General features: G+C 37.6%; 1 protein-coding gene across 5 annotated transcripts in view; it reads right to left on the reverse strand.

Moving 5' to 3' along the window:
• Nucleotides 1-25308, reverse strand: part of Yes1 (YES proto-oncogene 1, Src family tyrosine kinase) — a 71997-nt gene that overhangs the window by 17290 nt on the left and 29399 nt on the right. For 4 of the 5 annotated variants that reach the window (XM_070029474.1, XM_070029473.1, XM_070029477.1 and 1 more), the window contains 5 exons: nt 8233-8505; nt 5883-5982; nt 2612-2710; nt 1106-1209; nt 864-1013 (listed from right to left, as the gene is read on the reverse strand). In XM_070029474.1, the coding sequence (XP_069885575.1) occupies nt 864-1013; nt 1106-1209; nt 2612-2710; nt 5883-5982; nt 8233-8497 (718 nt within the window). In that variant the 5' untranslated portion in view covers nt 8498-8505. Of the gene's footprint in view, nt 1-863; nt 1014-1105; nt 1210-2611; nt 2711-5882; nt 5983-8232; nt 8506-25037; nt 25056-25308 lie in introns of those variants that run through there. The other variant, XM_070029476.1, reaches the window with a different exon arrangement.

Below are 25308 nucleotides of genomic sequence, written 5' to 3' on the forward strand. Positions count from 1 at the left end.
TCTTGTACTGCTATCATGTGAACACTTTGATCTGCATTCAGATATCAAATTGGCAATGAGAAGTTTTGAGACACAATACTCTAGTAATGAATACTTTCCAAAGGTCCTTGAAATACAAGAATGTCTACGGTTGCTTTAATTTTCTAGGATAAGACAGACAAAATTTCATTGTGTTTGAATCTTAAAAGGTACATTTACCCTCCCCCCCCAAAGGCAAAGTAATCCAAGAGAGCATCGGAGATAAAGTGTTTAGTTTTGCCTACTTATTTATGCCCTATTAATGTCTATAATGAAATTTTTGTTCTTTTTAAAACATTTTCAATTCATCTTGAAATCTATGCTATAAAATGAATTCTAATGTAAACATTAAGCCAGGGAGATATAAGAATTATAATGAGGAGCTGGGAAGGTGGCTCAGTGGTAGAGCGCTTGCCTTGCATGCCTAAGGCCCTGGGTTCGATTCCTCAGTGCCACATAAGAAAAAAGAAAAAAGCCGGAAGTGGCGCTATGGCTCAAATGGTAGAGCGCTAGCCTTGAGCTGAGGACAGCGCCCAGGCCCAGAGTTCAGGCCCCACGACTGGACTCCCCTCCCCCCCAATAAAAAAGAATTATAATGATAGTCTGAGTTTAGCACATTATCTAATAACCTAATTCAGATACTAAGTATTACCTGTTTTATTTTTTTAGGGATAGGGTCTTAATTTATTGCCCAGGCCATATCCAGCTTTTGTTTCCCATTTTAAAATTAGAATATAAATATTTACTGGGCACATACTACGTATAAGTGTTAAGAAGTTTAAGACTTGGTTTTGTCTTCATAGAGGATGAAGAAATAAATTTTACCTCTGAAATAATTCACCTACCTGTGTAGTGTTTCACCAATTTCTGTAGAGTATCAAATTGTGCTCTGGTTGTAATATAGTATCCACCATTGTCAAGTTTTCTAATTTTGTAGTGTTTCACATTGTCGCCCCTTACCTCATCCCAATCACGAATAGAGAGGGAATAAGCACCTAGGTGTAAAAATAAATTCCTTTATTATACCTTCCTCAAAATATTGCTCACGGCCATTGTCTACTTACATTAGTGTAAAAACAGTTCATACCTTTAGTAGTTTCACTTTCTCTTACTAAGAATATACCTCGTTGGTTGCCAGGATTCAGCAATAACCTTTCAGCATCTTTTCTTCCCATTTTGCCAAAATACCATCTGGAAAAAAAATTAATGGTACTACAAGTTGGAAAAATATGAAAGTCAAAAAACCATACATAAATATCAGTAAGAAGGGAACACAATAGGGAGAATGACAAGGCATGGCATACAACCCAGGTTTTTATTTTTCAATCAGAAATATACATATGACTATGTTCTAGTAGTCACATTTATAGTATTCTCACATATAGATTACTCAAAATTTCTCTTGAACTCTACCTAGAAGTCCTAGAAATAGTAAAAGAAGGAAAGAGAATACAGACCCTTTCTGTCAGTGACAGAGGGAAATACCTGAGTACAATGAGGAGAACAGAAGTTATTCTCTAGGAATAGGGTGATCACCTATATTCAGTAATATGCAAGTATATCATAATTCAAAGTACACAAACTCTAAAGTTTCATAAGTTTGACTTAATAGAGGTGAATGACTAAAATGATAGTTTCCACTATGGAAAAATTTACTGAATACTGGAGAAGACAAAAGAAAGAAAGAAAAAGCAACAAACAGAGTAGAAAAGAGTCATTGAGATAAAATATGCAATGCTAATAAAAGCAAGCAAATACTGAAACAGTATCTACTGTATATGCATGGAACTGTGCTAAGTGCTCTAATGTGAAAATGAAGTAGCATTTATGGATCCCAGGTAAACTGGTTTGACCTAAAAGTTGTAACCAAAAGTACCTACTCTTTTTTTTTTTTTTTTTGGTTGGTCGTGGTGCCTGAACTCTGGGTTTGGGTGCTGTCCTTCAGCTCAAAGCTAGCACTCTACTACTTGAGCCATGGGGCCACTTCTGGCTTTTTCTGCTTATGTGGTGCTAAGGAATTGAACCCAGGGCCTCATACATAAAAGGCAAGCACTGTACCACTGAGCCACCTTCCTAACCCACCTACTCATTTTTAAAAGCTGTAAGAATATTACCATAGAACGTGTGTGTGTGTGTGTGTGTGTGTGTGTACCTGCTCTTTCACTATTGGAAGTTGCAAACATATTGCAATCATTAATACTTCAGTGTGAGTTTCCTAGAAGACAAACATGTTCTCCTACACAAGCACAATGTAAGTACCTGACAAGAAATTTACATGATATAATACTAACTGAAGTATATAACTGAAGTGAGTTTGTACAGTATGTAAAGAATGAATATAATTTTTAAAAAACAAGTAGAAAAATAAAGCAAAGAGAGGAGGCATAATGCAGTATGATTAATGCAGATTCATCTGATACTGAGTAGATATGATATTAATTATTAATTTTCAACTTGTGTCTATTAATATGATACATTAGCTGTATTAAAAGTAGTATGTAATTGTGTGTGTGTAAAGTTGTGGTTAAGTAGAATGTGCATTAAAACATTTTTAAAGTCAAAATAATAAATAAAATATGAAGTATTGCCATACTCTTCTGCCTGAATGGAATCTGCAGGCGCTACATAATTGCTAGGGATATAACCGTTCTTTCCTGTAGCAATTGATCTTGCTTCCCACCAGTCTCCTTCCCTGTAACACATAAAACAAAAGTTACCAGTTAAGACTATTGCACCAAAGTTCTTGTCTGAAGCAAGTAAAAGGTATTATTTCTATTTTGCAATGTAGGCACTCATTTGTTCAAGAATTCAAAGGAACGACATTTAAAAGATAGGTTACATGAGTTAAGACTAAACAAAAGTAAAGCTGTAAAGTTATATACGTCTGCTCCAAACCAACAAGAAAACCCCTCAAAACATCAGATACTTCTACCACTTAAGGCCCATCTCCAATCTTGCTTTTCAATGGTTATTTTTGAGACAGGTTCTCATTTTGACCTCAGTGAGCACCTGAGTTGTGATCTGCCTACTGCTGGAAGCACAGGTGTACATCAGTGAACTCAGATGTGAGTTGAGATCTTGAAGCTGTCCTTGAACCAAGATTCTTTCATTCTCAATCTCCCAAGTAGCTAGGATTATATTCATGACCCCCTGGCAACTAGTCACATGCTTAAGCTTAAATTTTAGTTATGATTTTCTTTTTTTTTAATTAACAAGTTTTTTTATTGTGAAAATACCGTACAGAGGGGTTACAATTACATGAGCAAGGTAATGAGTACATTTCTTATCAAGCATTGCTGTTTTCTCCTTTGTTTCCTGCCTGCCCTCCTATCTCCCCCCAGCCCCTTAGTTATGATTTTCTATGCTATTCTTTCAACCTAAGATAATAAAATGCTGACTAGAGTTGGGGAGATAAACCTTTCAAATTATTCTGTTTGGACTACTTCTAAAAAAAAAATTCTTTGGCTGGGAATGTGGCTTACTGATAAGAGTGCTTGCCTAGCATGCCTGAAATCCAGGGTTCCATTCCTCAGCATCACATATAAAGAGAAAGCAGGAAGTGGTGCCATGGCTCAAGTGGTAGAGTGCTAGAGCAAAAGATACTTAGGGACAGTACCCAAGCCCTGAGTTCAAACCCCAGAACTGGCATTCATCAATCAATTAATCTTCAAATAGTTGTAGTAAGGGGGGGGAGGTCTCAATTTAACATGTTCATTTATATACAATGCCTTTTTTTTGGTCAGTCCTGGGGCTTGAACTCAGAGCCTGGGCGCTATCCCTGAACACCTTTGTGCTCAAGATGAGCACTCCACCACTTGAGCCACAGCACCGCTTCTGGCTTTTTCTGAGTTTACTGGAGATAACAGTCTCATGGACTTTTCTGACTGAGCTGGCTTGGAATTGTGATCCACAGATCTCAGCCTCCTGAGTAGCTAGTACACAGACACCCATGTACAATGCTTTTTGATCAGTGTCACCTTATCGTTCTCCCTCTCTCTCATCTATCCCTTTCCCGCTTGTCTTATTTTCTATTTATTTTCACATTGAATTTTATGACTGTATTTGCCTACCATTCCTCTCTCCATTTGTCCACTCCTTCTTCTTAGCTCCCATGTCCTTCATACACGTTTCAGCTTCCCAACATTCATTCTCTTACATGACCTACTGATTGCTTAACAGGATGTGTGGAAAACAGAGATAGTCCTTAACCTCATAGAACCCACCATCTGTCATTGATACTGACACTTTTTTGAGTTGATAAATCTGTTGTTTATTAATACCTGTGACCGCTACCCACTAGATAAACAGAAGCAGCATCCTGATTATGACAAGCAAATATATCTCCAGTATCTCAAGTATCTCCTAAGCCACTCTGAATGACAGGCCAAGTGACAAAGTATAATTTAAAATTTGATGAGAATATGACTGAGGTTTGCACAGGGTGCTATAATAAATACCCAAGAGAGACAATAAAACAGGGTGTGGGGACCAAGCTAGGTATGAGAGGCATCATTTAGAAGAGACCTATGAACTATATTTTAAAGAATGAGTAGGGTGGTAAGACAAAAGAAATGAAGACTGGCAGTGTGGCTTTAGTGACAGAACACTTGCCCTACACACAAAAAACAGAAGTCACACATGGACATGGAGAGAGTGGAAACTCCAGGACATTCAGAAAATAATTTCAATTACTTCAGTATGGGTGTGTGATAGAGTGAGAAAAGAGAAACAGACACAGCAAATTCTCAATGCATGATTATCGTTGCTGTTGTTTTTCTTTTATCTTGATAGTATTATTGGCTATGGAAGGATTTTAAGGCAGAAAGACAAAATCATACTTTATTTTCTAGAACAATAATTGGCAATGGATGGAAATAAAGATAGGGAAAAACATGACTGGAAGCAAAGAGCCCATAGTATGTGATTTGAGATATTACAAAATGGCTGCTAGGGTTGTTGACAAAATTATTGTTTTTCCTAACAAGCACCAAGTTTTTTTGGTGGATCACTAAGTGACAAAAAGTCTAAGAGTCACATAAAGAGAAAACAATTTGGTACATTTGGGGAAATAAGGATTTCTTACCTAATTTTTCCCCTGTATATTTTAGGAAAAATGAAATCTTTGGTGTTAAGGTGGTTGAATAGATCAAAATACCTCACAAACATGTAAAAATAGAATGAGACCAGCCACTGGTCATTCATGCAGAGGATAGTGATTTCAAGTCAGCCAAGGCAAAAAGGTCTGTGAGACTTCAAGATAAGCAGCCAAAAACTGGACTGGAAGGGTGTGGCTTAAGTGGCAGAGAGGGAGGAAGAAGTTAAAAATTATTTTTAAAAGGGAAAGAGCAATAATAAAGTTACACTGGGGGTCAATCTGACCAAAGTACATGTGTGTTTGTATGAAAGTATCACAAAGGAAACCCCTTTGCACTCTAGTAAAGAAATAGCATCTTTATATCATCTGGTAATTACATAGAATTCTCGTTATAAGCATTTTTTTCTTTTGTTTTTGGGATACAATCTTGATATGTAATCCAGGATAGACAGGATCTATGTAGCCTAGACTGGCCTCAAAACTTGTGGATCTTCCTGCCTCAGCCTCCTGGCTGTTGGCATTATAGATGTACACTATCACACCCAGAAGTCTTCATTATTAAACCTACTGTTTTGTGGGAGTGTAACTTCTGCTGCAGTAGTATTATGCCATGCATCTCAAGAAGCCAAACGCATTATCCTATCCAACTCAATGGTCAGAGACTTAGGCCTCTTTCTCATCTTCAGATCATTAATCAGTTTAATGGTTTTGATGTAAAGATCAGGTTTCTGCCAACGATTCTCTCTCACGAAATATTCATAGTACTTACGTATTGTTAATTATTTGAAATCTTTCCCCCTTCTTAAATGAAAGATCTTCTGTAGTTCTGGCTTCATAATCATATAAGGCCACAAATATAGTAACACCACCTGGCAGAGGAAGAAAGAATCAAGGTAAATGATACAGATAAATCAATAAAAGAGAAATAAAGAACTACTGCCTGCAAAAAAGAAAGAAATAAAGAAAAAAAAAGCTTGGGGTCAGTGTCCTCCTTAGTCTCTAGAATTTATTTTTAAAATAAATTAAGCTTTGGACAGCTGCAGTTTCATAGAATGTTCTTTGAGATTTTCCATGAAAATACTCTCTAAATCATAAAATTTTATCGATGAAGGGGAATAAGTTAAATTTCAGTTTTTGAAGGAATATTTCTGGTTTGAAAATACAACTTTCAAGTCAGTCCTTTGGAAGGATGACTGACACTGATCTTCTTTCTTCTTTTTTGTCTTCTCAATTTCTTAGAAGCAATGGATGTACACTTCCCCCCACAATCATTAACAGGAATTATTAAGATTTAATACTTTTTTTAAATTTTTGTACCCTTTGTCTTGTATGTAAGTTTATCTGATTTGGGGAGGGGAACTGGAAGCAAAGAAATGGGGACAAAGGGCGAACTAATTCAGCAGTGATATTCACCAGACACTATGCTGGAAATGAACTATACAACCTGAGCAGAAGGGGGGTCAGAAGGGGAAAAACTGGAAGAGAATGAAGGAAGAGGTGACAATGTCCAAAAAAGAAATGTACTTAATACCTGACTTACATAACTGTAACCCCTCTGTACATCACCCTTACAATAAAATTTTTAAAAATATATAAAAGATTTACTAGGATTATTTATTTATACTTATTGTAAAAACAAGTCACATTTGTCTTAGAAATTAAATTATATGGCTGACAGGAGTTCAAGCATACATTCCCCAAAACCCTGTCACATTTAACAACATGTGCACAAGGAGATGAGCATACTACACAACCAAACTTTGTGTGCAATCTAAATAAATTACAACAGAACAGATGTATGCAATATGTTCAACATTTCAGTGTCTACAATTACTCAAGGCAGGTATTCTGGTATTCTCATTATTCTGTTTTTTAAAAAATTGTATACATTTATTATGTATAACATAATTTTAAATTGTGTAAATTATGGAATTTATTATGGAATAAATTATGATTTAAGCTAAGTAGTCTACCTATTACCTCACAGTCATCATTTTTTGTTAAGAAAACAATTTTCAAGAATACAATAGTTATTATCTACATATTTTGTCATTAATGACTAATACTATTATTAATGACATATTTCCCCCATGGTATCCTTTTGAACATTTTAAGATTTGTGGTATGGGAGACCAAACCCAGAACTTCAGGCCTGCAAAGCAAGTTGTCTACTACTGAGCATTAGCCTCAGGCCTGAACAATATATTCTTAATCTGAGCATGTATATCCTATACTCAGTACAATTCACTGACTTGCCAGAAACATTATTAGTTTATATCCATCTACTCATGGGTATAAAATGGAGTAAATTTGAGGAGCTAAAAAATCATTTAAGGGCAGGGAAGGAAGCTCAGTGGGGTAGAGTGCTTGCCTTGCATTGCATGCATGAAGCCCTGAGTTCGATTCCTCAGCACCACATAAGCAGAAAAAGCTGGAAGTGGCACTGTGGCTCAAGTGGTAGAGTGCTAGTCTTGAGCTAAAGAGCTGAGGGGCAGCACCCAGGCCGCTGGCTCAGTGGTAGAGCGCTTGCCTTGCATGCATGAGGCCCTGGGTTCGATTCCTCAGCACCACATAAGCAGAAAAAGCTGGAAGTGGCGCTGTGACTCAAGTGGTAGAGCACTATCCTTGCACTGAAGAGCTGAGGGACAGTGCCCAGGCCCACAGTTCAGGCCCCACAACCAGCAACAAATAAATAAATAAATAAATTTAAACTTTTTCCATTCTAAAGTCAACAGTATCTGATAGAAACAAACATTCTGTTACTGCTACATTGCCATCTAACTTTTATTTACAAACTGCTATAGTATTTTAATATTTATAGCTAGCATTTTATAGTCCTGAGAATTAATAAACTTCCAGAGGGATGGATAGAAGTTTTAATCCAGTGCCTGCCACACAGACACCCAATAATTACTTGGACAATGAGTTAATAATTAGTGGTATAAAACCGCACATGGTAACCTTTAGATCATCATTAAGTTTCCCCAAACCATATGCATGTACATACTGACTAACTTCTCTTAGATTTTAATCTGTACATGTAAGTTTCTGGCAGACAGAGTTTAAGTAAGTACTGCATAAAGTTATGCTCTCAGCATAACTGTCAGTTTAAATCTCACCTGTTAAGCCAGTTGGATATGAAGTTGGCACCACAGAGAATGAAGAAGATGCTCCCCCAAAAGGAGTTACTCCTGAGGATCCTCCAAATGGTGTCATGGAAAGATTGCTAAAATTAACCGAAGCTCCCTTTGCTGATGATGATGGTGTCACTGTAGTGTGGTCTGCTACATAATGGCTGACACTTGTACTGATAGGCTCTGGAGGGTTTTCAATCGTATATTTGATGGCTGGACTTTTGTTTTCTTTACTTTTAATGCAGCCCATTATCAAATCTACAGAGGTAAGAAAGACAAAACATTTGAGTAGTTAACATGCAGGATACTTTAAAAGGTACAGCTGTGAGGCGCTGGTGGCTCACGCCTGTAATCCTAACTACTCAGGAGGCTGAGATCTGAGGATCATTGTTCAAAGCCAGCCTGGGTAGTAAAGTCTGTGCGACTTTTATTTCCATTAACCACCAGAAAACCAGAAGTGAAGCTGTGGCTCAAGTGGTAGAGTGCTAGCCTTGAGCTGAACAGCTAGGAACACAACACCCAGGCCCAGAGTTCAAGCCCCATGACAGACAAGAAAAAGATACAGCTGAAAAGATGACTTGAAAGATGTAATATTAGTGAAAAGTAACATTAAGCAACAAAAAGGCTGAAAAATACAATCTCTTTCCCACATTTATCTTTATTACAATTTTGCTAAAGCTCTATTCCAATCACATATTCCACTTCTGATAGTCCAATAATAACATGCCACAGTAGCTGGGAAAATCATAAACTCTGAAACCAGAAGTACACACTTGAATCCTGGTTTCCTACTTAGCAGCACAGTGATTTCAGAAATGATGCTTAATCTCTCTGCACTTTGATTATTTTTTTTTAAAAAAAAGTATCACCTATATCATATGGTTTATTCTGAGGAGTAACTTTATTACAAGTACTAGACAATCTAACACACAGTGAGTATTATCAAGTATTGTTGTATGTTACTTATAATAGCATCAACGCAATAACCTGAGGCACAAATATACATCACATAATTTTAAACTTTCTGTAGTGATGTATGCATGTAACCCCATCTAATGGGTGGCAGAGATGGTAAGATCATAGTTGAAATCCAACCTAGACAAAAAGCTATTGAGACCCAATCTCAAACAAGAAGTCAAGCATGGTAGTATACACACTGTAACCCCAACTATATGAGAGGTGTAAGTACGAGCATCACGGTCCTAGGTCAGCTTCTGGCAAACATACGAGACCCTATCTGCAAAATAACTGAAAGTAAAATGCAAGAGATGTGTGAGGACCTGAGTTCAAGCCCTATTACCACAAAAACAAAACCAAACCAAAGCAACCACAATATCAAAAACCTTTCTTGGAATCAGACTGAAAATGTACAAAAAACCCGTACAAAAATCCTTTAAAATATAAATTCTTTCAATGAGATTAAAATCACAGCATATGCTTTCACTTATAGATATCTCAATTTATACTAGTCACATTTCAAGAGTTCAATAACTGCCTATGGCTAGTAGGATGAATCTTACTCCTTACTCCTTTTCCTTTATCAATCAGCAGACATGCCACTAATGCTTACCAAATTGAACTCTCTAACACACACACACACACACACACACACACACACACACACACACACACACACACACACACACACACACACACACACACACACACACACACACACACACACACACACACACACACACACACACACACCCCTTGTTCTCCCAATGTTCTGTGTTTTACTTTTTGGGGGGCGGGGGTACTTTCCTTCCTAAAATTGTCTCTATCCAAAAGACTCTCCCCCACATCTTGTCCTGCTAAAACCCTAATTACACACAGATCGTCATGACAAATGTTACTTTACACCCAGGCTCTCCGTGGCAATAGTAAAATCTTTTCCCTTAAAACCACAATGTCCTATGCAGAACTTGGGGTGTGTATATATAAATATATATATAAAAACCACAATGTCCTTTTGGGAAGATTTTTTTTTTTTGGTATGGAACTCTCAATTCATTCCATTTTGTAGGTTTTTAATTTCTTCTTTATTTGTGGTTTATTGGTCTAAAATTCCCAACTTAGCTCCAAATTAGTAGTAATATAATCTTTAAAAACATTTTTTTTACAATTGTCTAAGTAGTTTGTACAAAGGGTCTCACACCTCATCAGTTTATGAGTACAATGTATATTGATCAATGTCACACCTCTCATTTCTCCAAATCCCAACCATATCCTCAAGTCACCTGGTTTCATTCTACATATACACACTGAATATAATGACTGTATTGGCTCACTCTTCCTTTCTCCATGTGTCCCCCTATCTTTAAAAAAAAACCCCAAAACATGTTTCAGAATCATGGTATTCGTTTTGCTAAGCTGTTCTGTTACTTACACAGGAGTTAACACCATCAGAATCCACTCATATATACCATTATTTAGTAAATGTGTACATTTAGTAAATGTTGTGATACACATGTACATTTGACCTTGTTTATGATACCATATATGTTTATAATTTAGCAATATATTGTTAAAAGTTATGCTGGGAGCCAGTGGTTCTCACCTGTAATCCTAGCTATTCATGAGGCTGAAATCCAAGAGGAATGGGGTTCAAAGGCACCCTGGGCAGAAAAGCTCACTAGAATCCATCTCCAATTAAAACAGAGCTGGAGGCTTGGCTCAAGTGGTAGAGTACCAAGAGTGAGTAGGCAGGCTAACAAGAGTGCCAGTCCCTGAGTTCAAGCCATGGTACCAGCACATACACAAGAGTTGCTTAACTCATATCTTACTCAGTGTATATTCTATAAATGTGGCTTGCATTTAGGTTTGTTAAACATTACAAAATATATGCTATTCTGTTCACTTAATAAGCACTGATGTCAATTTCATTAATTTATCTACTCTCTTTTTTGGTGGTAATACTGTTTGAATTCAGGGCCTTGCACTTGCAAGGCAGGCAAGCTACCACAGACCCATGACTCCAACTTCATTTTGTAAGAGTTATTTGTTTACTTATTTACTTATTTTGTGTGTGCTGGTCCTGGGGCTTGAACTCAGGGTCTTGGCACTGTCCTTGAACTTTTCTGTCCAAGGTTATGCTATACCAAGTGAGCCACAGCTCCATTTCCAGCTTTTTTGGTGGTTAACTGCAGTCTCACGGACTTTCCTGACCAGGCAGGCTGGCTGTGAACTACAATCCTCAGTCCTCAGTCTTCTGAGTGGATAGGATTAGAGGTCTGGTCTGAGCCAGTGGTTCCCAGCTGCAATAGTTACTTTTGAGACACTGTCATACTTCCTGCCCAAGCATCTGCCTTGATTGTTTTTTTTTTTTTTTTTTTTTTTTTTTTGTTGGTCATGGGGCTTGAACTCCGGGCCTGGGCGCTGTCCCTCAGCTCTTCAGCTCAAGGCGAGCGCTCTACCACTTAAGCTACAGCGCCACTTCCGGTTTTCTGGTGTTTTATTGGAGATAGGAGTCTCATGGTCTCTCCTGCCCGGGCTGGCTTTGAACCGCGATCCTCAGATCTCAGCCTCCTGAGTAGCTAGGATTACAGGCGTGAGCCACCAGCGCCCGGCCTGCCTTGATTGTTATTCTTCTATATTAGACTTTCTATTTTATGCTGGGATGACAGGTGTATACTACCACATCTCACATCTCCATGGAGATGGGAGTCTTGTGGAATAGTCTGCTCATTCTCCTAATCTCAGTCACATACACAGCTTTTTTATGATAGGTGTACACTGCTCCACCCAGCTACTGATTGAGAAGGTAGTTTCACAAATTTTCCTGCCCAGGCTGGCTCAAATCATGATCCTCATCCTCTTAGCCTCCCAAGTGGCTGACAGCTTCTGGCTTAATTAATCTATTTTTAAATTAGATTTTCCCTTCATATGACATTCCAAAGGAGCATGTAAGTGATGACTGCTTCTTACTTTTTGGGCGGGGAGAAATTAAAATACCTTTAGTTCACCAGATTACAAATATCAATCCTTTTGAAGCTTTAAGGCTGAACATTTATTGCATTTATTTTATAATTTTTTTGTGATTAAGTGATTAACATAAATTTTACAAATTTCACAGTATTGCGAGATAGTGATACTTAGTTAAAGTCACAAACATATTCTAACCTTCATGAGGCAAATTGTCATTATGATGTCTATAAAGTTTGTGAATTCTATGAGCTTTGGCAATACAACTATTTCTTCCACATCCAGTGGTATGTACATTTCTTTCCTTTAGCTTAGTGTTAGCTGTTCCCTATTTCTCTCTCATTCCCTCCCATTGCTGCCCTTGAGTTGCTTAGTTCATTTTCATCCATGTCCAGTGCAGCTGATGGGCCCTTGTTGTATATTTTCCCGTTTCCCTCTGATTCTGTGTCCTCTGCCTAGCTTCCCTCAGATGTGCACATATATGTCGTCAACAACATGCGTCATGCATTCTTAAAGACTGTAAAATATTAACTTAAAATGAAGCCATAAATACCGAAACAGAAGCAATCTCAGAATCTGAGACTGTTTTAAATGGGTATATTCTGAAGATGTGACAATTGAGAATGACACCAAAATAAGCTAAGCCGGGTAATTTAAGTATATACTGAAAATACTAGAATTATAAACTAAATATATAAGCAGGAAAATATTCCTAAAATCATTAGGAACAAACAAAAAGTAAGTTGTTTCATAAGCTAGATCTGGAATAATCTTTTGAAGTCAAAGTAAAAAGAGAAATCCTACAGGTAAAAGGCTAAGAGATATAATTATGGCACTTTCATGTGAAAGATGGCAAAAACTTTTAAGTGAAGCTAAAGATACAAGAAATATAAACACTATTTGGCTTAAGTTCTTTTTTGTTCTTTCAATATCAACATAAATGTACATATGTGAAAGATGGTCAAGAATTTTTAATACTTGAATACTGTTAGGCAGGAAAGTTAAAAAAATTCATCAGAAAAAAGGAAAGCCTATCAAGACATAATTCACAAAGAAATATAAAGGATAATTAATATAGGAAAATAAATAAAAGCCAGGTGCAGTGGCTCATGCCTGTAATCCTAGCTACTCAGAAGGCTGAGATCTGAGGATTGAACTTCAAAGCCAGCCTGGGCAGAAAAATCCCCATGAAACTCTTATCTCCAATTAACCACTCAAAAACTGAAAGTGGCACTGTGGCTCAAAGTGGTAGAGTACCAGCCTTGAATAAAAATGCTCAGGGACAATGCCAGGCCCTGAGTTCAAGCCCCATGACTGACAAAAAACAACGTACTTTTCTATTTACCAGATTGGTAAATTCCAACTCAGTGCTCAAAGCTGAAAGGCAACTTTTTTATCTAGCAAATAATATGCATCCACAAATGTCACAATACCAAATTATGAGGCTATTAATATAAGAAATTTGCAAAATTAGTTGGGCCCTGGTGGCTCATGCTTGTAACCCTAGCCACTTGGGAAGCTGAGATCTAAGGATCCCAGTTCAAAGCCAATTCAGGCAGGAAAGTGCATGACACTTATCTCCAACTAACCACCAGAAAAATGTGGTACTGTGGCTCAAAGTGGTAGGGCACTAGCTTTGAGCAAAAAGAGTTTAGGGACAGCACCAGGCCCCAAGTTTAAGACCCACAATCAACCCCCCAAAAATTATATTTAAATATGCATATGTTGTATATAGCTTAAGTATATGAAAAAGCTTAAGGATAAAGTTTAAATATTATGAAATAGTATTGAAGCCAGGGCAGGTAGCTCACACTGGTAATCCTAGCTACTCAGGAGGCTGAGATCTGAGGATCACTGTTCAAAGCCAGCTAGGGCAGTAAAGTCCATGAGATTCTTATCTCTAATTAACCACCAAAAAACTGGAAATGGAGCTGTGGCTCAAGTGGTAGAGTACTAGCCTTGAGCTGAAGAGCTGATGGGCAGTGCCCAGGCCTAGAGTTCAAGCCCCAGGACTGAAAAAAGAAAAGAAATATTATTGACTATTATCATTAAGTTCTTATTAGCATTACTAAAATTACATAAATTACACATTGAAAAAAATGGCAGGTGCATAAAAGAGGAAAAATACCAAGGGAGAGCCAGCCATCTGCTGTAATTCATTGTAAATGTGATAGCAGCTGCCTGTGAACTCTCATGCCAAGTTAAAAAAAAAAATTACTGTAATCACCACTGCTTTCTTTCCCAGTTTCCTTACTTCCTTATCCTCTCACCTTTTTTATCCAGTAATCTTCAGCCAGATCCTCCCTGCTGTAAGACACTACTCCTAACCTCACATTCTCTTATTTTAAAAGTCTTCTACAACCTTTCCACTAACCTGTTTTTCTTTTTCTTTTTCTTTTTCTTTTTTTTTTTTTTGGGTCCAGTTGTGGGGCCTGAACTCTGGGCCTGGGCACTGTCCCTCAGCTCTTCAGCTCAAGGCTAGCTCTCTACCACTTGAGCCACAGAGCCACTCCCAGCTTTTTTCTTTTTGCTTATGTGGTGCTGAGGAATCAAACCTAGGGCCTCAGGCATGCAAGGCAAGCGCTTTACCACTGAGCCACCTTCCCAGCCCCTAACCTGTTTTTCTTAATCCAGTCTCTGGCCCCAGTGCTCACATCCACCCACTTGCCCATGTGCATTGCTCCAGGAGAAAATCATTTTCGTTCAGTTTCAACACCTCAGCATCAATACTCGGAGTTATTAAAGCTGCCCATCTTATTTAGAACCTTATTATAAATGTAGGATGTGGTTCACTTTTGTAATACCTTAAGAGACAGTGTGTTAAACTGGTTGCTTTAAGAATATATCTAATTTTAAGCCAAGTGCCAGTGGTTCATACTTGTAATACTAGCTACTCAGGAGGCTGATGTATATGAGGATTGACGTTTGAAGCCAGCTTAGGCAGGAAAGTCCATGAGACTCTTCAATAAACCACCAAAAAAAGCCAGAAATGAAGGTATGGCTCAAGTGGTAGAGCACTAGCCTTGAGAAAAAGAAGCTCATAGATAGTCCCCAGGCCCTGATTTCAAGCCTGAGAACCAGCACCAGAAAAAAAAGAAAAAAAAAGGAACTAAGGAAGGAAGAGAGGGAGGGAGTGAGGGATAGAAAAAGAAAAAAAAAGATATATATTAATATAGGAAATTGATTCCAGTTTGGAACTACTGATTTATAGATATATACTTATAAATAGCATATGTTATTAGATATTATAAAAAGGAGCTGGGTATAAAAGGAAATGCCCCTGATTTTTTAAAACAGTCACAAAAGCTTGTAAGAAATAAACACAAGGTAAAAATATGAAAAGGATGACCATGAACAAATGCTATAGTAGAGGTAGATTGAAATTAAAAAAAAATCATGAGACCACAACAGAAGTTATTAGCTTGCCCTGAGGGTCCAGGAAAGAAACCTTTGCAAAGGAAGTGGTATCTGAGCTTGGCCTTCAAGAGTTGGATATTCAGAGAGACAACAGAAGATATTCCAGAGCTGGGTGCAGGCTGGTTCACACCTATAATCCTAGCTACTTAGGAAGCTGAGATTGGAAAATTATGGTTGGAAGCCAGCCCCGGCCATGAGACTCTTATTTCTAATTAACCACTCAAAAGCCAGAAGTGATACTATGGCTCAAGGGATAGATTGCTAGCCTTGAGCGCAAGGAGGCTTAGGGACAGTGCCCAAACCGAGTTCAAGCCTCACAACCACCACCAACAACAAAAAAGATATTCCAAGAAGAATAAAAGTATGCACAATGGCTCAATTATGCTTGAAAAAGCAGTGTGAATTTTGTAAATAGAAAAAATTTTCAAGCTGGTCACTGGTAGGTCACTTTTGTATCCTAGTTACTCATGAGGCTGAGATTTGAGGATTACTGTTCAAAACTAGCCCAGGCAGGAAAGTCTGTGGGATTCTTATCTTCAATTAACCATAAAAAAAAAAAAGCCAGAGAATGGCTCAAGTGGTAGAGCACCAGCCTTGAGCGGAAAAAGCTCAGAGTGCCCAGGCACTGTGTTCCAGTCCCAATATCGGCACAAAAATAAAGATTAAAAAAATTTTTAGCAGCAGTACAAGTAAGGATTATTATTATACAAATAATAAAATAATATTGTCAGTCAGGGATCTTGAACTCAGTGCCTGGGCACTGTTCCTGAGCTTTTTTACTCAAGGCTAGCACTTTATCACTTTCAGCCACAGCTCCACTTCTGGCTTTCTGGTGGTTAAATGGAGATAAGACTCTCATGGCCTTTCCTGCCCACGCTGGCTTTGAACCCAGATTCTTAGACATCAGTCTTCTGAATAGCTAGTATTACAGGCATGAGCCACCAGCGCCTGGCAGTAAGGGGTTACTTGTAAGCATGATAACATAGGCAGCTAGGTGAAAGGGAATTCATAAAGAAATAAAGTAATAACTTTAACATTTAAGCAAAAAGAAGTTATACAAAAATTTCTAAAATGGTAAATAGCAAGAGAAAATGTGTTTTTGAGTAATTATGGCAGAAAAAAGATGATGAAATAATAATAGGTAAGTTGTAAAACTACTGTAATGACCTATGATAGGAAAAAGAAGTAGGAACATAATGGGACTAATGGGGAGGGAAAAACAAGAGGCAATGTTGAGTCAAATAATCAAGCTTAGATGGTAAGATGAACATGGGAAGGGGACACATGAAGGAAAAGTCATGTATTCATCCAAAAGTATTTACTGAATGCTTTAAGAGTAGTTATTATATATGAATATAGTAATATATAACTCAAAAGTCTGGATGGCTCAGAAGTCTGCTGCTTGAACCAAGGGGAAATAAATATAGTGAGTTAGAGTGGAAGGAATGAGGTTTCTATACAATGAATTAAGTTCCAGATATTCATTTTAGGTCCTATGGGACATCTTGCTGTAAAGTCTAGTAAAGAAATGGGAACCAGGAAAAGATTAAACAGAAAGATTTTCAGTAACTAAACTTTTTAGTGTTAAAACTCAATCAAAATATAGACTCAGAGGAAGTGAAGAATTAATGCAATGTTGGAAGTCAAGTACATATAGAGATTGACAGGGAAGTTAGGAAGAAGCAATTAGACTTTCATAAATATAAAAACTTAATGGAAAAGGCTGTTACCAAATTGAGAGTGGAATGAGTTAAGAAACAGCTGCAACTATACTCGTACTATTTAAAAAAAAAAAAAAAGAAAGAAAAAGAAAAAGAAAAGGAAAATATAACATAGGTCTAGGGATGTAGCTCAGTGGTAGAATGCCCGTCTAGCATAGCAACCACAAGGTGCTGGATTCCATCCCCACACTGGGAGGAGAAGAAGATAGAAAGTAGTGGAAAATGTTAGTGAGTTAAATATAATGCAGTTATTTTCATTTGGAGTACTTTGTAAATTTTTTGACACTGGAGCTTAACTTCAAGACTTCTCAATTGCTAGGCCAGGTGCTCTACTACTGGAGCCATATTCCCAGTCATTTTTAGAGTTTTTATTTGTTTAGACAGGGTTTTGTGGTTTTGCTCAGACTAGCTACAGATTGCAATCCTTCTACCTTTGCTTCCAAGTAACTGGGATTACAGGCTTGCTCTACTATGTATGGTTTAAAAAGAATTTTAATCAGAAATTCGAAGAAGAGATAAGACTTTCAGGAAGAAAATCATTAATGACACTAAAGAGCAAACTAGAGCAGCATTTAAGTTGATTTTAAAGGGCCAGCTGATTTTAAAATTAGCAACCCACTAGGACTTTACATTCAAACTAATTTGTTTTTCACAGTCTGAGTATAATCAAATATAGCAAATAGTTGGTTACTCAACCATTCTCCCCTCTTCTTTGATAAAGGAACCCTCATGTTGTTCCCAATCCTCTCATGTGCTAAGTCTTAAGTCCTTCAGGGAAGCCATGGCTGACAGCCCTGGGTAGAAACCATGATTGACTTAAGCTACTGGGGAGATCTTGCTTGCTTCCTTGCCAGTTTGCTTAGTGAGCTATGAGGATAGGCTTCCAGGAAGTTTTCTTTTCTTATAAACAGGAATATAATACAGGAATATTCAGTTTTTCTTCCACAGACATTATACCATACCTTTGATGTCTAAATCTGGTATCTAAAAGTACCTACCAAGGAAGAGTACTGGTAGCAGTACAATGGAAACACCAACATACAGAGAATGGCAGAGAAGACAGAAAGAACTAGAGTCCTTAATAAGGATGCTCATTTAATGAATTATACAAACCCAGAACACACTTTTGTAGGGAATCCACACTATCTGAGATAACTGTATAATAAGCCAATTGTATGTATGTATGTATGTAGGTAGGTAGGTAGGTAGGTAGGTATGTATGTAGGTATGTATGTAGGTATGTATGTATGTCAGTCTGGGCCTTGGGCACTGTCCCTGAGCTTTTTTGCTCAAAGCCAGTACTCTACTACTTTGAGCCACAGCACCACTTCTGGTTTTCTAGTGGTTAACTGGAGATAACAGTCTCAGAATTTCCTGCCCAGGCTGGCTTCAAACTGCAATTCTCAGATTTTCAGCCTCCTGAGTATCTAGGATTACAGGCATAAGCCAACAGGGCTCAGCTAATAAACCCATTTTAGTTCGGTTCTCTGCTACTTGCAACTGAAGGATCTTGAAAAAATATACTACTCAAATCTTGACAAGCTGGGTGTTGGTGGCCGATGCCTGTTATCCTAGCTATTCAGGAGGCTGAGATCTGAGGATCATGGTTCAAAGACAGCCCAGGCAGGAACATCTGTGAAACTCTTATCTCCAATAAACCACCAGAAAACCGGAAGTGGTGCTGTGGCTCAAGTGGTAGCATGCTTGCCTTGAGTTGAAGAGTTCAGGGACAACGCCTAGGTCCAGAATTCAAGCCCCACAACCAACAAAAAAAAATCTATGACAATGACTAAAATAAATCTCTTTTCAACATATCAGATTTCAATGGCATAAAGGCAATAAAAGCAACCCAAATTTACTTTAAAGTGTTTATATAAAGTATCCTTGAAGATGTAAAACTTTTAAGTTAAAGGCAACATTAAATTGTAAGCAAACTATCTCATTCTGTTATGTGTTTAATATTCTCTGGAAAATAGTTTGTAGCTACTGTAAATATTACTGCTATTTCAAAGGATTCTTTTCTTGGTATGACTTTAAAAATTAAAACTATATCTAGGTGCCAGTGGCTCATGCTTGTAGGGGAAGACAAGATCTGAGGACTGAGGCTCAAAGCCAACCCTGGCAGACAAAACCACCAGACTCTTATCTTCAAATAACCAACAAAGGCTGGAACTGGAGGTATGGCTCAAGTGGTAGAACTCCAGCTGTGAGCAAAAAAAAGCAAAGAAGCAAAGTGAAGAAGCTAAACAAGAGTATGAGGCTCAGAGTTCAAGCCCAGTACAGACACAAAAATACAAAAAAAAACCCCACAAAACACACACACACACAAAACAAATATACACCAAAAACAATGGATATCTTTTCTTAAGTACTATCAGAAAGTCTTATAATATTCTTTGTTTTTTTTTTTAAAGTAAGAACTAAAGTACAGTGTTACTGTACTAACTACAGTAAAATGTATGCATTTAAGAGTGGGTTGAATGTTGGCATATAAACTATGAAATCAACTCTATAATGACAATGGAGAATATTTTGGTCATCCTCAAAAGGTTCTCTTTTACCCTTTTCCAGGCAAGCTCTAACCTTAATTCTAGGAAACTACCTATTCATTTCTTCTAATTAAAGGTTTATCTTTTCTAAGTCCTACATACATTAATCATATGAATATAGTCTTATGTACTGATCTTTTTTCAATAAACACTTCCATATTTATTTTTCAATAAATACTTCCATATTGTTGCATATATTGGTCACCAATTTTTCCTGATGTATAGAATTCTATCAGATATGTATAACTATATTCACTTGACTGGCTTTTTTTTTTTTGGACTGGCTCTTGAGTTGTTCCAGTCTGGGTTTTTACAAATAAAGCTGCTTAAGCATTTCAACAACAGATGTCTTATTCTCGCTCACCCCAACAATACTTAGGGCTATCCTTAGTAATATACTTTATGAGTGCTTGGTCATAAAATACAAGTATCTTTATCATAAAAACCAGTTAAACTGTTTTCATAGCAGCTATAACATTTTGCATCCTTACTGAGCAAGTATAGCTACTTTACATGCAACACTCTTTTTTTCTCAAACCCAACATTCATATACAAGGGTTTGGATAGGATCCAAACATTATGCAGAACTATTATTTTACTCTATTTAGAAAGCTCTGACAATTAAAATCTATTGATATCAAAGGTAGCTGACAACATAAAGTATATCTAACAGAGCTGATGTTTTACTACAGATGCATTAAAATCATTAGAACTACAAATTAGACACTGATTTCTAGTTCACTGATCAGGACCTGAATAACTGCCAAACATTTTTACCACTCTTTAATTTGCCAAAATCTATTAAAAGCTCAATGACAAACCAATCCTTTAAAGTATTTATTGTTTCCACACTTAATTGAAATTCAACATGTAATAATTCATATTACTAGGTCACCAAGAAGATTCTCTTCAGATTTGCAATGCATGAAAGGTCAGTTTCCCACTTTCTAACAATCCCATTTAAAAAATATACCCCGTGGCTCACCCCTGTAATCTTAGCTACTCAGGAGGCTGAGATCTGAGGATCATAGTTTAAAGCCAGCCTGGGCAGGAAAGTCCTTATCTTGAATTAACAACCTCTCTTCACCCCACAAAAAGCTGTAAGTGGAGCTATGGCTCAATTGGTAGAGCACTAGTTTTGAGCAAAGAAGCTCAGGGACAGCACCCATGCACTGAATTCAAGCCCAGAACTGGTGTGTACACACACACACACACACACACACACACACACACACTCTCTCTCTCTCTCTCTCTCTCTCTCTCTCTCTCTCTCTCTCTCTCTCTCTCTCTCTCTCTCTCTCCCTTGTAGGTGTGGCTTAAGTGGCAGAGTGTCAGCCTTGAATCAAAAAGCCAAGTGAGAGCTCAAGGCCCTAAATTCAAGACCCTATACTGAAACAAACAAATGTACCTATATTAATGTACTTTCTTTCTTTCTTTTTTTTTTTTTTTTTTTAACATTTGTGACATCAATGACAATGAAGAACAGTTCCATTACTCCTAGGATTCCTCCAGGCACATCTGTAGTCTGCATTTGTAGTTTGCCTCTCTTCTTAAAGTTGTACTCTTTCCAGATACCATACAAAAGGAATCATATAGAGGATGTAGTTTTTTTTAGTTTCTTTCATTCAGCATAAATGAGGTGACAATCTGGTCTTGTTTCTGAAGACATCAGCTCATTCCTTTGTGCCACTGAATACTATCTGACTACATGCATACACTAATTTATTAATTCCCCAGTAGAGGAACATTTGTTTTCGGTTTTTGAAAATCACAAAGAAACTATGCCTACAAGCATTCCTGCTAATGTAAGCTTTTATTTCACTTGGAAATGACTATATAGAATGCACCTTTATGAAAACTACCAAGTTTCTCCAAAGTAACTTTAACAATTTTGCCATCTCACCACTAAAAGAATTCCAACTGCTCCATGATTTGCTATTATCTAGTCATGAAGTAAAATCTCTTACTGGCTTTAATTTATATTTCTCTGACTTCTATGCACCTCCTACTGAGAATGTTTCCATGTGATTATTCTTTTGCTAGCCATATCCATGTGTTTTGACAAGGCAGTCCAGGACTTCATTACATATGCCTCCTGCACAGTTGGGATTATAGCACCATCATACCCAGTTTACTGGTTCAGATGTGGTCTTGCTAATTTTTTCCTGAGATGACCTTATGGTCCCTCTGATCTCTACCTTCAAGCTATAATTATACTGTGTAACATTACCTTGTTAATGTTTATTAACTCTATCCTCTTTTCAGGAAGACTTACTGTACTTTTGAAGATTCAAAAAAAGTTTGCAAGACTCCATACTGAACATTGCCTGGGCATGGTGGCACGCACGTGCCATCTTAAACTAGACAGCAAGCATGATGGTTAGGCACAGTGGTATATGTCTGTCATCCCTGTGACAGGGAAACACAAATAGGAAGATCACAGTACTGGGACATAAACTCGCCCTATCTAAAAAATAGTTAACCTAAAAAGAAGTCTGTAGAGTGTCTCAAGTGGTAAGGCACCCTAAGTTCAAAAAAAGAAATCATTTTATGTGTCTATTTGTTAAGTCTAAAGTTTGTATTTTTTATACTCTTTTGGATGGAAAATGAGGGGTTTTAGACAAAAGTGGTAACAGGAAAGAGGCAAGACTATCATATAAAAAGCTCACACTTGTAAATCCTAGCTGCTTAGGAGCCTGAGTTTTACGAGACCACAGTTCAAAGTCACACCAGCCAGACAAGTCTGTGAGCCTCCACTTCCTAACCAGCCAAATGTCACACTGGAGGTACAGTTCAAGTGGTAGAGCACCAGCAGTAGCAAGCAAGCTGAGCGAGAACAAGAGGCCTAGAGTTCAAGCCCCAGTACTAGCATAAAAAAGGCAAGTTAACTATCTAGGTACCAGTGGCTCAGGCCTACAAATCCTAGCTACCAGGGGCTGAAATTTGAGAATCAAATTCAAAGCTAGCCAGGCAGGAAGGTTTGTGAGGCTCTTTTATCCAATTAACAAACAAAAGGCCAGAGTGAAGCTTTGGTTCAAGTGGCAGAGTGCTAGCCTTGAGTAAAAGAGCTAAGGGATAGCACCTAGGCCCTGAGTTCAAGCACCAGGGCCTGTACAAACAAAAATAAAAATAAAGCAACAGAAATTATACAACAGTCTGACCATTCATCTTATTACCAAAAGCGTATGTTCAGGTTTGATTGTAGGTCTTGACCTTACACAAGCACTGCTTTATTGTTAGGAGCATACTGCTTCCCTACTATCAGGGACTGAGAATCTCTTTCTCTACTTCTGATTTCTAAGAGTTGGGAATCAAACGCTTGGCCTCTCTCACATGCCACATAAATACTCTACCTTGAGGCCACAACCTAGCCCCTGTGCCCCACGTGCTTTAAACCAAGTACTTCACTCCCTACAAGTACAACCACTCCCTATGTTGTAACTTTTACTTACTCATAATTTTTATCATTTGTGGTTTGTCCCAGGTTCTCTCAATATTCCATTCAATATCTGATCTACCTATTTTTCACACTGCATTTGAATAAACAAGATTAAGAGCAAAAAATATTACTCTCATTGGCCTAACCTGCTGATGAGGTATGCTTCTGGCTGTCAGTTTATCCTGGTCTCTTTAAGAGACTGTGAGCCTAGAAAGAACCATGACTAGACTTCTTAACAATGTCTGTTGACCCTGCTTTAATAGCCAGTTTTGACACACATTAAAATACACTTAAATTTTCAAATTGTATTCTATTTCTTTAATATGGAAGAACTCAGAGATAGAGAAGATGGACATTTAATGCTAATCCAGCTCTACAACAAACACTTGCCATTACCAGAAAGAAGAGTCCCTAGAGCAGGAGGTCTTACCTGTTTCCTCATTATATCGAAAGTATTTTCTCCTCAGATAATGGGCAAGAGAGGGAAGAGAAGACATAAAGAAGGCTTTGCTGATGGGGCAAACTCTCAAGAGCAGAGAGGCAAATGGCCCCTTTCCTATTTTTCTCGAATGGCTGCCATGTTACACTCCTAAAAGGGGAAATCAGAGTATTTAAAAATCTGATCATTGCTGGGCACCGGTGGCTCATACCTGTACTGTAGTCTTAGCTTCTTAGGAGGATCAGAACTGAAGATGGAAGTTCAAAGTCAGCCCAGGTAAGAAAGTCTATGAGATTCTTATCCCCAATTAACTTGAGCTATGGCTCAAGTAGCAGAATGCTAGCTGGCCTTGAGCAAAATAACTCAGGGACAATGTCCAGACCCTGAGTTCAACCCCAGGCTGGCACAAAAAAATACAATAAAAAATAAATTCAAAAATTTGCCTGCCACTGGTGGTGCACACCTGTAATCTTACCTATTCAAGGGGCTGAGATCTAAACGTCTCTATTTGAAGCTAACCCAAGCAGAAAAGTCTGTGGGGCTCTCATCTCTGAAACTACCCCAAAAGCTGGAAATGGAGGTCTGGCTTAAGTGGTAGAGCACCAGCTATAACCAAAAAAGCCAATCAAGACCACAAGGCCCTAAAGAACGTGCGTGCGTGCGTGCGTGCGTGTGTGTGTGATCTAATTTAAAATTTTTCTGTGATTCCTGCTTCCACCATTTTAAAACTACTGAGGTCCCTGATAATTCGATGTTGCTAAATCTAATGGTGAACTTTCAGTCCTCTGTGGCATCTTACTACCTACAGAATAAAATTCCAACTCTTTAACCAGCTACTCCAGGTTAATTTTCCATTTTGCTTTCTCTGTCAACTGTTAATCTCCCTTAATACAATTTTGGAGTGAGGGGAGATTTAAAAAAAAAAAAAAGTCCATTATACCTTACACATGACAATCAGGAGGCAGACTATCTTTTAAGCAGACAGCAGGATATGCAAAAGCCCAGATGAAAGAGATAAAAGAGAATTAAAAAATTCTATGTACTTTAGTGTTAAAAGTACCATGTAAGAGTAAGAATGGGAAAGATGAGGCTAGAATAGACAGCAATAGAGAACAGACTAATTCTATAAGGATCTTACATTTACTTAACAAAAATTTCATTATATATGGACATTAGTTTTATTTTTATTGAAAGTGAAATTTTTGATGAAAGTGAACTATACAAAGATGGAGACAGGAGGGAGGGACTGGGAGAGAATGAGGGAACAAAAGACACAGTATGAAAGGAAATGTACTCATTACCTGACTCATGTAACTGCAATCCCTCTGTACATCACCTTTGAAATAACAATAAATTTTCAAAAAATTACAAAGAAAATAAAATTTGTATTCAGATCAATTCTACATAATTAGCTTAATATTTATATCTTCCCAAACAGCCAAGCATAGCAAAAGTTCTAGAAATACATACAAGGTTTTGCAAATCATTCCTAACATATCAATTCTGTAAGCCACATCAAAGTTTTTCAACTTTTTTATTTGGTGGTCACATATTAGAATTACCTGTACTATA

The sequence above is a fragment of the Dipodomys merriami genome, unplaced genomic scaffold, assembly GCF_024711535.1.
Source record: "Dipodomys merriami isolate MVZ:Mamm:240054 unplaced genomic scaffold, mDipMer1.0.p SCAF_2, whole genome shotgun sequence".
In the NCBI taxonomy this organism is placed as follows: domain Eukaryota; kingdom Metazoa; phylum Chordata; class Mammalia; order Rodentia; family Heteromyidae; genus Dipodomys; species Dipodomys merriami.